Source organism: Hyalella azteca, unplaced genomic scaffold, assembly GCF_000764305.2.
Source record: "Hyalella azteca isolate HAZT.00-mixed unplaced genomic scaffold, Hazt_2.0.2 contig17687, whole genome shotgun sequence".
Taxonomy (NCBI): domain Eukaryota; kingdom Metazoa; phylum Arthropoda; class Malacostraca; order Amphipoda; family Hyalellidae; genus Hyalella; species Hyalella azteca.
This window is the reverse complement of record NW_025947462.1, coordinates 38,617-54,877: the sequence shown is the minus strand read 5'-3', so window position 1 is coordinate 54,877 and position 16,261 is coordinate 38,617. Positions and strand designations below refer to the sequence as shown.

The 16,261-nt window shown below is 35.3% G+C and overlaps 1 protein-coding gene across 1 annotated transcript in view; it reads left to right on the top strand.

Moving 5' to 3' along the window:
- The window catches only part of LOC108676821, a 43,176-nt gene that overhangs the window by 13,805 nt on the left and 13,110 nt on the right, over positions 1-16,261 (top strand). The window contains exon 2 of the mRNA XM_047885360.1: positions 15,801-16,183. Within this exon, the coding sequence (XP_047741316.1) occupies positions 15,801-16,183 (383 nt within the window). The remainder of the gene's footprint in view (positions 1-15,800; positions 16,184-16,261) is intronic.

Below are 16,261 nucleotides of genomic sequence, written 5' to 3'. Positions count from 1 at the left end.
CAATGATCATGAGGTCACATGCCTTAAGGCAGTTTTATTTTTTAAAAGCATCAATTATTTTTATTTTTTAGAAGCATTTTGTAGGCCATTCAAGAATCGGAACATGCTTTGCTTCTTAGAAAATTTTATAAAATTAAATAGTTAGTGCTCATTATTGTTAAATTATACTTAAATATCAATAATTAAAATTCTGTAACTGTAATTTCGTTCTATATTAATTTTCTATTATGACTGTAATTTATAGAAATATTTTACAGATTGACTAATTACATAAAAGTAATGGGGAAATTCCTGTGTAAAACCCTATACTTGAAAATTCTCATTCCAGATGGTGAATTTCACTTGTAACAAAGCATGGATTAATGGGGAAACAACTTCAATGATAAATTAGTAGCATAAACACATGTCTAGTTCTTTACATTAGCAATTAATGTCATAGTCAATTAATGACTTTTGTAAACCATACATTTGATTTAAGTGTCATTGAGCCGAGTGGACCGATTAGTTCTGGAAGCAGTTTTGAGTGACAATTATAGCCAAATTATAATTTATTTAACAAGTATACCGTCAAACAGGGTAAAAAGGGATGGGTGGGGTAAATCCTGTCTCTTATACACATCTAGATGTGTATAAGAGACAGGTATCAATCGTGTGCTATTATTGATAATATTATTATCAATCGAGACTATTATTGAGTGAAAATTTTACACGATATATTGTGAGCCGTCTAAAGTTCTAATAATGTATAAATTACGAGGTTCACAGAATCTAAAGTTTTGAATGCTAAATTTTCCAAGTACGCTACCGGTAGTCTGTCTAGTCAGNGATCTGCTTTCTAAACCTGCGGCCTGTGTCTTATACTGATTATAAATGAACAAAATGTAGAAAAATGTCATAACCAATGACTATTTTAAAGTAAGATTCCTCTGATGCTTTATTTGAAAGCAACACATACTCGATTAGGCTGTTTTGAGAGCTTTAAAAAATGTCTAATAATAAAATCGATGCACTCTAATATCTGTCTCTTATACACATCTAGATGTGTATAAGAGACAGGTTACAAATATGGCCTCACAGGAAATGTGGCCTCACTGGAAATGTGGCCTCACTGGAAATGTGGCCTCACAGGAAATGTGGCCTCACAGGAAATGTGGCCTCACTGGAAATGTGGCCTCACAGGAAATGTGGCCTCACAGGAAATGTGGCCTCACAGGAAATGTGGCCTCACTGAAAATGTGGCATCGCAGGAAATGTGGCCTCACTGGGAAACATAACAAGACGCATATCAACGCTGAAAGCAGTACACGGTTAGATTCGGTGTTAGATTTCAACTGAAGACTGAACTCACTGAAGTTATTTAAATTTTATTTATTTATTCATTTATGTTAATATTATTAAAACTTTAGCTTTGTCCATATTTTTTTTTTGTGCTTTTGGTCTTTGTTCCCATAAAGAGTTTATTGAGTTATGAGCTAGTAGTCAAAGTTGGTTCAAAAGTTCAATCTTCAACTGTTCAACATAGGAGAAAGCAACTGCCTTGCTGGACTTGGTCACTCGGACTGTCGGACAGTCAGACACTAACATTCTGACAGGCTAACCAATAACCCGCTGATCAGGTTTGGAAAAGTTCAAATTTTTTCTGAAATATTCCAGCTCTAATATATAATTTCATTTTATGATTTCAGTAGGTATAAAATCTAGTGGTTCCAAGTCTCCAACCTAGTGTATTTTTGTTTGATTGAGAAAATTGCGCTTTTGCACTGTGCAAACATGTCATTTCATAAAATTTTCAACTTCTGTAATCTGCAGTCCTTCAACACTCCAGCCAAAATATCCTTCAGAACATAATGGTAGCAAGTCAATGATCACGAGGTCACATGCCTTACGGCATTTTTATTTTTTAGAAGCATTTTGTAGGCTATTCAAGAATTAGAATATGCTTTGCTTCTTACTAAATTTTAGAAAATTGAATAGTTAATGCTCAGCTACATTAATATTTAAATTTATTTTTAAAACATTTGAAGCATGCAGAGTGCACTCATCCACATAAACATATAGTGTCATAGTCATGGTGATAGCTATATTTTTTTATATAGTTGGGGTTAAGACTTGTGGCAACAATGATATATATTTGAAGCGCACTCTGCATGCTTCAAATGTTTTATAAATAAATTATACTTGAATATCAATAATTAAAATTCTGTAGCTGTAATTTCATTTTATATTAATTTTCTAGTATGGCTGTAATTTATATAAATATTTTACAGATAGACTAGGTAATTACATAAAAGTAATGGGGAATCAATGCTTGAAACCCCAATTGAAAATTCTCATTCCAGGTGATGAATTTCACTTGTAACAAAGCATGGAATTATGGGGAAACAACTTCAATGATAAATTAGTAGCATAAACACATGTCTAGTTCTTTACATTAGCAATTAATGTCGTGTGGCTTTTGTAAATCATACATTTGATTAAACCATGGTGGAATTCTAAGAAATCGTGGGTCATTTAGATCCACCAGAACAGTCGGAGCACTCCAGCGCTACTCAGTTGAGGAGCAAGGAGTGGGGGGTGCAATTATAAGGCCCTCCAAGAGCAGGATTTGTTAATATTCTGGCACTTATTTCCTAAAGAAATGGCAGTTTTTGGGTGCTGTAGCGCTCTAACGCACTCATCTTGGTCGTCCCGCTCATATTGGAGCAAGCGCACCCCTATTTTCGGGCACCACGTTTGTAATGGCCACGTTCAATGGTCACCGTTGAACCAAGTAGACCAATTAGTTCTGGAAGCGGTTTCAAATAACATTTTTAGCCAAATTATAATTATTTAACAATTATACCGTCAAACGGGGTAAAAAGGCGTGGGTGGGGTAAATCAGGACGCGCATCCCACATTTCGTAGAAATGTTGTAGCAGCTAAACTAATCAAAATATTGCAAAACTAAAAATAGTGGCATAAACTTCAACATATTTACTATCTATTATGTATAAGGCTAGTCTAGAAATAAAAAAATTACTATCTCTAAAAATTGCTGAAAAAAGTGTGAAAAGTGTGACTTTGGAAAAGTACCTCTGCTAAGGTCTGGAGCAAAAAAAATATTAGCCGTATTAATAAATTTTACTTACATAAAAGTTGCACCCAGGTGTCGGCTTGAAAACGTAATTGACGGAATTTGCCTATCTCATTCCAAAAAAATAGCAGCAATTTCCGCACAACAGGGTAAAAAGGGACACCCCCCAGGGTAATTAGGGACACCCTTAAAAATGCATTTACAGTAGAACCTCAGCTAGCAAAGGTTCCAGTTAACATAAAAGTTGCACCCAGGTGTTGGCTTGAAAACGTAATTGACAGAATTTGCCTATCTCATTCCAAAAAAATGGCAGCCATTTCCACACAACAGTTTATTCTGCCCTCTGCATGTAAATTTAGGTTTTAACTTTTTTTCTTTTGACTCCAAACTTGATTAATTTTCTGACTGTATTTGTATTCTATATTTATCAAACTGACAATGGAGCTGGTCTCCAAAACATTTTCAATAGAGAAATGCTGAATTTTTGTGGAGTCTTCTTTGCTTTTACATTTCTAGTCAATCTGCAATTCAAGCAATCTACTGACATTATTACTTTAAGGTTTTAGCTTCTTGTTCTGTTGCACCCTATCTGCATATTTTGGAATCCTTGTATATTTTTAAAGATAGGCCTAGTTTAAATGCAGCCTTTAAGTCTTATCTACTTGAAATTATGAATAGATAGGTATTTACTTTATTACTCAGCCCTTTGCCTGTAAATTTAGATTTTTACATTCTGCTGTATTTTTTCTTTTGAATACAAACTTTATTAATTTCTGATTGTAATTATGTTCTAGATTTATGAAACTGATGATGGAGTTGGACTTTTAAAAGTTTTCTTTGCTTTTAAATTTCTAGTGAAGCTGGGATTCAATCAATCTAGTGAAATTATAACAAATAAAGAGAATTAGACCAAAAATAATTATCTAAAACTTTAAAGGAGATGTAAAGCATTAATGAGCCATATAACATGGTATTAGAAACTAAAAAACATTATTTTTCAGTTTTGTAAAGTGATGCAAAAGAAATATATAACTGAGTCATGACCAAATTTATTCATACCCTGAATCAATATGCATGGCCTTTTCTCTTGATAACTTGTTGTAAATGCTTACAGTAATGGTCAATAAGGTCCCTGCATGTATTGTTGCAAAGTTTTTTTCCATTCTTACTTGGTATACTGTTCTAATTCTTTCAAATTTTTATATTGTCTCTTCTGATCTTTTATTTTCAGTACTCGCCACAAATTCTCAATTGGATTGCTATCGGGACTTTGACTAGGCCATTCCATGACATTGATGTGTGAATCATCAAACCACTTCTTGACTATTTTTGATGTGTTCTTTGGATCATTATCCTGCTAAAGAATCCAATCAGGACCAAGAGAAAGTTTTTCTGCATCCTGTTTGATGTTATTTCTGATATTTTTCTTTTTTCATAATCCCATCAACTTTACTCACACTTCCAGGTCCCCTAGCAGAAAAAAACAAAACATAAGATTCTAACCCTGATGATTAACTGTGGGTATTGTGTTCTTTGGATTATGAGCCTCACTTTTTTTCTCCAAACTTAATTAAGCAACATCCAAATGTCCGAATTATTCCATTTTAGTCTCAAAAGATTTGAAAGATTTGCTTATGAAATATTTTCTGGACAATAATCTTCATATCTTACTTGTGAAAATGTTTAAATAGTTTCATTTTTTAGGTACAATGATATCCTCCTTTCTCTCATGCAACCATCCCTAGTTTTAATTATTTAGTTGTGCACAATGTGCATCTGTGTACATTGGAATGACGACACACAACCTTTACACTAGGGTCGCTGAGCATAAAGGAAGAAGTTGTAGGACTGGGCAGTTACTATTGGGCCCTCCTCATTCAGCTGTGCGCACTCACGCCGAACAGTGCAACATTCTGATGTCCAACACTGACTTTAAGATTTTAGCTCCTATTTCTGGTGCTTCCAATCTGCGCATTTTGGAATCATTGTATGGTATATTTTTAATGAGAAGCCTAGTTTAAATGCTGCCTACAGTTCTTATCCATTAGAAATTGTGAATAGATAGGTATTTCTTTTGTACTCTGCCCTATGCCTGTAAATTTATGAAATGAAAACCTTTCCTAGAAAAATAAGTTGTAAATGATCTTTATTGTTTTTCAAATTTGAATTAATTATATATCTGAAGAAGTATGAATAATTTTGGGCGCAAGTGTATAAATTGTATAATGATAGCTGATTTTATGTTCATTTATTGTAAACTTATATTCAGACCACATATAGAATTTGTTTAATTAAAAAAATAGTTATAATTGTAGAATGAACATAGAATTGCTAAATTTATATATTTGCTCATATTTATTATTTAAACTGAATATTTTCACCCCCACTGCTATAGACCAGGCCTGTACAGTAGACAATACAAGGGCAGTAGTACAATCAATCACTCAAAATTGCTCTTGTAAATGTATTTTTTAAATATCATTTATTATAAAGAGATTTTATTTCTGTCGATGTTTTCAACATGTCTTCTAGAAATTTATTTCTTCATGACTGACTGAGACTGACTTGAAGATTTGAATTTAAGTGAACGATTAAAATGGTCCTCGATGATCAAAAATTGTCCTTACATTTAAAAATGTAAGGACAATTTAAATGAACGATTAAAATTATCCCAATATTGACACATCCTGACTCACAGCACGTACATTTTTGACTCGTATTTTTTACTCACATTTTCTACTCAAAAATTTCACTTACATTTTTTACCTATGACTCAAATGTTTTATACATATTTTCTACTCTTGACTCATATTTTTGACTCCTGACTCAAAATTATTTATACATAGTTTTGACTTTTGGACTCATTCTTTACTTTTGACTCATATTTTTGACTTTTGACTCACATTTTTGATTTTTGACTCTTATTTTCCCTGCATTACAACAAAATTATCCAACAGCCCCGAGAGCTCCAGCAGATGATCGAGGCCGAGGACTATGAAGAGGCCATCACACACGTCACGACCAAATGTCGGAGCATCAGCCTCCCTCGTCTGCTGGAGGAGGCGGCCCTAGGGCACGGTGTGGAGGGACCTAAGGGACCAAAACGGCCAATAGGGCGGCCAAAGGGACGGAAAGGGTCACAGAAGGGGCTAAATGGACAGGAGGAGCGGGTGCTCTACGGACTCATCGTCTCAATAAAAAAGCCGAAGCAAGAAGCAGCGAAAGTTGAATACAAACTGCGAGGCAAGATATACAGCTCATACAGCAGGCTGCTGCTGCTTAGGTGTGTACTGTGTGGCCATACACTGTGTACTGTGTGGCCATACACTTGCATTCAATGAGCATTACTCTTAATAATAATAAATATAATTATAACTTTCTACAAACATTAAATTCCTCCTAAAACTGAACTCTAACGCCCTGCATCTACCTCTACCTCCTCTACCTCTACCTCCTCTACCTCTACCTCCTCTACCTCTACCTGTTCCTCCTCTACCTCTACCTCTGTCTCTTATACACATCTAGATGTGTATAAGAGACAGTAGTAATAGNCCTCCACCCAACATTCCCCCATCACCTCCTTCAAACATTACTCTATCACCTCCACCCAACATTCCCCCATCACCTCCTTCAAACATTACTCTATCACCTCCACCCAACATTCCCCCATCACCTCCTTCAAACATTACTCTATCACCTCCACCCAACATTCCCCCATCACCTCCTTCAAACATTACTCTATCACCTCCACCCAACATTCCCCCATCACCTCCTTCAAACATTACTCTATCACCTCCACCCAACATTCCCCCATCACCTCCTTCAAACATTACTCTATCACCTCCACCCAACATTCCCCCATCACCTCCTTCAAACATTACTCTATCACCTCCACCCAACATTCCCCCATCACCTCCTTCAAACATTACTCTATCACCTCCACCCAACATTCCCCCATCACCTCCTTCAAACATTACTCTATCACCTCCACCCAACATTCCCCCATCACCTCCTTCAAACATTACTCTATCACCTCCACCCAACATTCCCCCATCACCTCCTTCAAACATTACTCTATCACCTCCACCCAACATTCCCCCATCACCTCCTTCAAACATTACTCTATCACCTCCACCCAACATTCCCCCATCACCTCCTTCAAACATTACTCTATCACCTCCACCCAACATTCCCCCATCACCTCCTTCAAACATTACTCTATCACCTCCACCCAACATTCCCCCATCACCTCCTTCAAACATTACTCTATCACCTCCACCCAACATTCCCCCATCACCTCCTTCAAACATTACTCTATCACCTCCACCCAACATTCCCCCATCACCTCCTTCAAACATTACTCTATCACCTCCACCCAACATTCCCCCATCACCTCCTTCAAACATTACTCTATCACCTCCACCCAACATTCCCCCATCACCTCCTTCAAACATTACTCTATCACCTCCACCCAACATTCCCCCATCACCTCCTTCAAACATTACTCTATCACCTCCACCCAACATTCCCCCATCACCTCCTTCAAACATTACTCTATCACCTCCACCCAACATTCCCCCATCACCTCCTTCAAACATTACTCTATCACCTCCACCCAACATTCCCCCATCACCTCCTTCAAACATTACTCTATCACCTCCACCCAACATTCCCCCATCACCTCCTTCAAACATTACTCTATCACCTCCACCCAACATTCCCCCATCACCTCCTTCAAACATTACTCTATCACCTCCACCCAACATTCCCCCATCACCTCCTTCAAACATTACTCTATCACCTCCACCCAACATTCCCCCATCACCTCCTTCAAACATTACTCTATCACCTCCACCCAACATTCTCCCATCACCTCCTTCAAACATTACTCTATCACCTCCACCCGACATTCTCCCATCACCTCCTTCAAACATTACTCTATCACCTCCACCCAACATTCCCCCATCACCTCCTTCAAACATTACTCTATCACCTCCACCCAACATTCTCCCATCACCTCTACCAAACACTCCCACATCACCTCCCAGCACTCACGCGTCACCTCCCGACACTCCCCCATCACCTCCTCCCAATATTCCCCCATCACCTCCTCCCAGCAATCCTCCATCACCTCCTCCCAACACTCCCGCATCACCTCCCAGCACTCCCCCAACTTCTCCTCCCAACACTCTCCCATCACCTCTTCCCAATATTCCCCCATCACCTCCTCCCAGCAATCCTCCATCACCTCCTCCAAACACTCCTCCATCACTCCCGCCCAACACTCCCCCATCACCCTAACCCTAAGAAAAGTCCAGGTATTTCACCGCCATCATCAGTCAACATCCCAGCACATGAGGAAGGTATGGCAATCTCAATGAAAAACTATTATCAAATTTGAATACCTAATGCACATTGTAGTTTATACACTTATGTCCAAAATTATTCATACCCTAACGTCATTTCAACAAATTACAAAATATTTAAAAGTAAAGAGAACTCCACAAAAATTAAACATATCTCTATTTAAAACATTTTGGAGTCCAGCTCCGTCATCAGTTTGATAAATCTAGAACAAAAATACTATCTGAAATGAATAATGTTTGGATTCAAGAGAAAAAATACAGAAGTTAAAACCTAAATTTACAGGCAAAGGGCAGAGTAATAACGTAAATACCTATCCATTCATAATTTCAAGTGGATAAGAACTGAAGGCTGCATTTAAACTAGTCCAATTTTCAAAAATGTACAAGGATTCCAAAATATGCAGACTGGATGCAACAGAACAAGAAGCTAAAACCTTAAAAGTCAGTGTCAGACACTGGAATGTTGCACTGTTTGGTGTGAGTGCACGCAGCTGAATGAGGAGGGTGTGATAGTAACTGCCCAGTCCTATAACTCCTCCCTCTATGCTCAGCGACCCTAGAGTAGGGAGATTGCATGACGGCATTCTAACGTACGCAGGTGCACATCCTGCACAACTAAATTTAGAAACTAGGGACAATCACATGTGAGAAGGGAGGATATCTTTGTACCTAAAAAATGAACCTATTTTGAAATTATTCTCCAGTAAGATAAGAAGAGTAATGTCCAGAAAGTATTTCATAAACAAATCTTTCAATTCTCTTAACATAACTTCAGACGCATGGCCGAAGTATGGAAGAGAACAGTAAACAACATTTCTATTATCAGGCTCTGGAACAACTTGGCTATATTGCTTAGATGTTAATTTCTTAATTTGGGTAAACACCAAGCCAGAAGGAAATCCATTAAGCGAGAAGATATTGCGCATAAATTTGAATTCAGAATGCATTGCATGGAAAGTCAAGCAAAATGCAAAAGCCGCGGTGTAGTAGTGTTTGAAGCCCATTCAACTTGAATCTAAAAGAACAAAAGCTAGAAAAGCTGGTGCTTAGGCTGGTGAAAGTTGATTTTGGAAAACAGATGTTTGAAAGTGGCCTTTAGATTTAGTAATATTGCAGTCAAGGAAGGACAAACTATTGTTTTATTCAAGTTCCATTGTAAATTTGATAGAATAATGTTGCAAGTTTAGGTAACCAAAGAAAAGTTTAATATAAGAGGGATGCTTGAAAATAAGAAAGATTTCATTGACGTTTCTGTTATAAAATATTGGTTTGAAGTCAGGAGGACAATTGGTCAGCCATGAAACCTCATGAAAACAAATAAAGATATTTGCAAAGGTTGGAACAAGATGAATGCCCAAGCCCAAACCATCAATCTGTCTGTAAAACTTAAAAGCAAATATGAAAATTGAATTTAAAACTAAAAATTCCAGGAAGGATTAAAAAATTGTGGTTCAAACCAATAACAGTATCATGAATATCTTTAAACAGAAAATTGAGACAGATCTCTATAGTTTCATAGAGTGGTACCTATATTTATAAACAAACTTTCCATGTCAATAGAGGCCGAAGTTATGTCCTGAACGTCATTAATATCCTCCTAGCAGTCAACAAACTTATAAGAATTGTCTGCTGTATACTGGTTAGTTGTAAGACAGTTTAAGACTGGAACTAAAAACTTAGCCAATTTAAAACTAGGAGTATTATATAAGGCAAAAATTGGTCGGAATTGAAACTTTGAGGCAAAATCAGACTTGTAAATTTTGGGTATGTAAGCCATATAAAATCCCAGGGCATTAACCAGAGGAGTAAAGTTTGGAGTGAGTTTCAGGTGAGAAGGCAGGCAAATCCTTGAGTTTTCACAGAAAGCTATTGATTTTGTCCTCTATTTTGAAAATAGTTTTAGAGATTGGATCAGTAATTTCAACAAATTTAGAAGGATTGGAGATGAGTTCGGTAAGGCTACTGTTATATGGACTACAAGCAACCAAAACAACGCCCCTGCCCTTGTCAGGTCTATGAATGATCAAGTCTTCATTTTTAGCTAGTTTTTTCAATGAAAGCTTGTCACTGGGCTGAAATACAAAAGAAAACTTTATATTACTCAAAGCCATAAAAATTAGGAAAGGCTAAGCTCTGCAAGTTCCCAAGAAACTCTGGGCTGTTAGGAGTAAAAACTTTCTTTATGCTGGGAGCTAGTCTTTCAAAGGCTAAAAAAAACATCTTAAAAACAGGCATCTTCTTAACTTCAGGAAAGTTCCCAGTCAAACATATCTTCCTATTCAGTAACCTCGGCATCCACAACAAAATTCGCACTATTGACCCAGAAAAGGGGTCGTTGTCAACTAAAGTTATTTCAACTCAGAACCCCGTATCAAATTCTTGCTGGCTTTTGGCTTGATTTTTGTCTGCCTGTTTTTAAGTTGGACATTTATAAATTTTTGATCCTTTTAAAGGCTAGCTAATAGCATAAAGAATGTTTCTACTCCTAACTGCCCAGAGTTTCTTGGGAACTTGCAGAGCTTAGCCTATCATCATTTTTACAGCTTTAGGTCATATAAATTTTTTTCTTCATTTCAACCCAGTGACATGCTTCTATGGAAGGTCAGGGGCGTTGTGTTGGTTGGTTGTAGTCGATATAACAGTAGCCTTACCGCACTCATAACCAATCCTTCTAAATTTGTCAAAATTACTGATCCAATTTCTAAAACTATTTTGTAAATTGAGAACAAAATTGAAAGCTTTCTGCAAAAACTCTATGATTTGTCTGCCTTCTCATCTGTAACTTTCTCTAAACTGTATGCCTCCGGTTCATGCCCTGGGATTTTATATGGCTTACCTAAAATTCATTAGTCTGATTTTGCCTCAAAGTTTAAATTTAAACAAATTTTTGCTGCATATAATACTCCTAGTTTTAAACTGGCTAAGTTTTAAGTTCTAGTCTTTAACTAACAACTAACCAGTATACAGCAGAAAATTCCTATAAGTTTGTTGACCACTTGAAGAATTTTACCAACATTCAGGACTTAACTATTGTTTTTTTGACGTGGAAAATTTGTTTACAAATATACCTCTTTATGAAAGTATAGAGATCTATTTTAATTTTCTGTTTGAAGATATTCATGATACTGTTTTTGGTTAGAACTGAAGTTCTTTAAAATCCCTCCTAGAATTATCAGTTCTAAATTCAATTTTAATATTTGCTGATAAGTTTTACAGCCAGAGTGATGGTTTGGGCATGAGTCTTCCCATCGGCCAAACCCTTGCAAATTTTAAATTCAAGTTAAACTCAAATACTATTAACCGCAGCTTCCATATTTACTGAACTTTCCATGCCATGCATTATGAATTTGAATTTATGCACAATATCTTCTTGCTTAATGGATTTCCTTCTGGCTTGGTGTTTAACCAAATGAGAAAATTCATGCCTATGTGATAGTGAGTTGTTCCAAAGCCTGATAATAGAAATGTTATTTACTGTTCTCTTCCATACTATGGCCATGCATAATTATTCTGCCCTTTGCCTGTAAATTTAGGTTTTAACTTTTTTTTTTCTTTTGATTCCAAACTGATTAATTTTCTGACTGTATTTGTGTTCTATATTTATCGAACTGACGATGGAGCTGGTCTCCGAAACATTATCAATAGAGAAATGCTGAATTTTTGTGGAGTTTTCTTCACTGTTACATTTCTAGTGAATCTGCGATTCAAGCAATCTAGTGACATTATAACTTTAAGGTTTTAGCTTCTTGTTCTGTTGCATCTGATATGTGTAATTTGGTATCCTTGAATATTTTTAAAGATAATTCTAGTTTAAATGCAGCCTTTTCTTCTTATCCACTAGAAATTGTGAATTGTTGGATATTTACTTTATTACTCGGCCTTTGCCTGTAAATTTAGGTTTTTGTCTTCTTTTTTATTTTGAATCCAAACTTTATTAATTTCTGATTAAATATGTGTTCTAGATTTATTGAACTGACAATGGAGCTGGACTTTTAAAACATTTTCAACAGGGATATGCTAAATTTTTGTGGAGTTTTCTTTGCTTTTAAATTTCTAGTGAATCTGCGACTCAAGCAATCTAGTGACAACCAATTACAAAAATTAGACCAAAAAATCATTATCTAAAATTTTAAAGGAGATGTAAAACATTTATAAACCATATAAGGGTATTTTGAACCAAAAAAATATTATTTTTTCAGTTTTTAAAGAGATACAAAAGAAACATAGAACTGATTCATGATGAAATTTATTCATACCCTGAATCAATAGCAAATAGCATGGCCTTTACTTTTGATAACTTGTTGTAAACGCTTACAGTAATGGTCAACAAGGTTCCTGCATGTATCAATGCTAAGTTTTGTCCATTCTTCCTTGGCATAATGTTCCACTTCTTTCAAATTTCTAGGTTGTCTCTTTTTCACCTCTATTTTCAGTATGCATCACAAATTCTCAGTTGGATTGAGATTGCAACTTTGACTAGGGTATTAGGACCATGACATTGATGTAATAATCATCAAACCACTTCTTGACTATTTTTGATGTGTTCTTTGGATCATTATCCTGCTAAAGAGTCCAATCAGGACCACGAAAAAGTTTTTCTACATCCTGCATATAATTTTTGATAATATCAAGATATTGTTCTTTTTTCACAATCCCATTCACTTTAATCAGACTTCTTGGTCCCCTAGCAGAAAGAAACCCAAAATATAAGATTCCTACCTCCATGTTTAACTGTGGGGATTGTGTTCTTTGAATTATGCACCTCACTTTTTTTCTCCAAACTTAAGCAACATCCATATGTCTGAATAATTCTATTTTGTCTCATCTGTCCACAAAATCTTTGAGAAAAATGAGGTTGGGGAATTGACATGAGTTTTAGCAAACTTCATATCTGCTTTTACATGCTTTTATGTTAGCAAAGGGTTTTCCCGGGTCGACAACCCTTCAGTCCGTTATGATGCATTGTTCTTTGCAATGTTTGTCTTGATACTTCATACCAGAAACATCAAAATTTCTCAAAATTTCCTTGCTGGTGATCCTAGGATTGTTGCAAACATTGCAATTAATAAATTATCAAGAATTTAAAAGCAAAGAATACAGAAAAAATATTCACCATTTCTTAAGAATTAAAACGGTTCAGAGTCCAGCTCCATCATCAGTTCCAAAGTTCAAAACCTATAAGAAAAGCAGAATCAATTAGAAAACTAAATTCACATTGAAGATAAAAACATAAATTGAAAATTTTTTTCTTTTGTCAGTTTACATTTTTATCTTTGAGGCGAATTTAGTTTTCTAATTGATTCTGCTTTTCTTATAGGTTATGAACTTTTGAACTGACGATGGAGCTGGACTATGTAAAGTATTTATTCTTAAGAAATGGTGAATATTTTGGCATTATTCTTTGCTTTTAAATTCTGGATAACCTTGCAATTTAGGAAATATAGTGATTTTAATATTAATAAATTATTTTGTTTCTGGCACATCTGGGGAAAATGTTTTCCCTCCCTTCCTCAACCAACCAGGTTATCCACCGTGGTCTGTGTTAAAAGATTTTCATTTTTTTTCATAATGCGCTACTACTTAGATATTAATTTATATCCAAGCCCTTCTTTGTGGGAATTTGCAAATTTTGTTTCTGAGATCATTACTAAGCTCTTTTTTCTTCACCATCTTCAAAATTTTAGCAAAATTTTAACTTTTCCTTTGATTATGGAAAAAAATTTAATTTCAGACTTTGCGGAAAAAATATTGCAATGCTTAACAACACTGAATTTTGAAACACAATTATAAGAGTATCTACTATTATTTTCATTAACAGTTCTTCTTAAATACCATTATAAATGATCTGGAATGAGAGGTCTACGAATAATTATGTACTGTAAGTTACGCACAAAATGCGAAATAATTACTGTTGAAAATAATTGTTTTCTAAATATTTTATTGTACATTATAATTGCAATCTTTCCTAAAAAAATGTTATAAATGATCTTTATTGTTTTTTGAAATTTGAATGTATTATATATCTGAAGAGGTATGAATAATTTTGGGCGCAAGTGTATAAATTGTATAATTAAATCTTATTTTATGTGTATTTATTTAAACCTATTTGTTTAATTAAAAAAATAGTTATAATTGTAGAATGAACATAGAATTGCTAAATTTATATCTTTTCTCATATTTATTATTTAAACTTGATATTTTAAAGAGCTAAAGCTCCCTACAAGGGCAGTATTACTATCACTTACTCAAAAGTGTATTTTATTGTAGTTTAGTGAATGTTTTTTTAGTGTATTTTAGCAAATGTTTTTTTAAATATCATTTATTATAAAGAGATTTTATTTCTGTCAATGTTTTCAACATGTCTTCTAGAAATTCTTTTTTTTTCATGACTGACTGAGACTGAAAAAAAGATTTGAATTTAAATGAAGGATTAAAGTTTTCCTTAATGATTAAAAATTGACCTTAAATTTAAAATTGTCCTTAATGATTAAAAATTGTCCTCAAATTTAAAAATATAAGAACAATTTGAAAGAACAATTTAAATTGTCCCAATATTGACACATCCTGACTCACAGCACGTACATTTTTTACTTTTGACTCACATTTTCAACGCACATTTTCTACTCACATTTTTTACTCAAAATTTTCTATACATATTTTTGACTTATTACCCACATTTTCCCTGCATTATAACAAAATTATCCAACAGCCCCGCGAGCTCCAGCAGATGATCGAGGCCGAGGACTACGAAGAGGCCATCACACACGTCACGACCAAATGTCGGAGCATCAGCCTCCCTCGTCTGCTGGAGGAGGGGGATTTGGTTTTCATTTCCTTCGTTGAGGTTCGGTGGCAGCTTAGGGTTAATTCTTCGGACCCAATTGGAGTCGGTCCTGCATTCAATTCCTTTACAAAGACTCTTCCTCAAGTTAATTTTTGAGTGCAACAAGTACGTAGACTAGTAAATAATCATGCATACCAGCATCATCATACTTAAGATATTGTTTATTTAGAACTGAAGTTAGTTTACCCTGGCATATATAAATGCTGGGACTGATTTATTATTTAATGTGGTATTTAAAGTGTACTATATTGTTTTACTGGATCTTTTAATGTAGTGGGTTAAAGCCCTCTTTTGGTGTGCTATTTCTCATGATATTTATCCTTGATATGTTATTGAATGATGAGTCACATTTGTTATTTGAAAGAATAAATTGAAGCATACAAGTAACATTCAATAAAATGAAAGTACACTCCCAAGCAATATTCTATTGTTTACTATTTATTTCTTTGCTTTGAAGCTCTTGTGTGAAATGCAATTCATTTCCATAGCAATAATCAAACAATTTTGTTCTCTTCAGTTGGCGCCCCACCAGCGGACGACCAAATTCCTCTCAAAAAAATCAAACTTGAACCCAACTTAGAGGAAGTTTATATTAAAGTGGAGGCTGTCATGCATGATGAGCTCGGAGATGACATGATTTTAGTCAAATGTGATAATGATAGTGACATGATGATGCTGGTCAAACATGAAGGTGATCAGGACAACATGATTATGGCGGTCAAACACGAGGGCAAGCAAGACAACATCATGACAGTTAAACATGATGGCGAGCATGACAAGATTATTATGGCGGTCAAACATGATGGCGACCAAGATAACATGATTATGGTGGACAACATCAAGCTGGAGGTGGAGGCTGATGATGTATTAGCCAAAGATGAACCAATGTCCCAGGATGAGGTAAGTGACATCTACTGGTAGGTAACATATGCTGGTAGGTAACATGTGCTGGTAGGTAACATGTGCTGGTAGGTAACA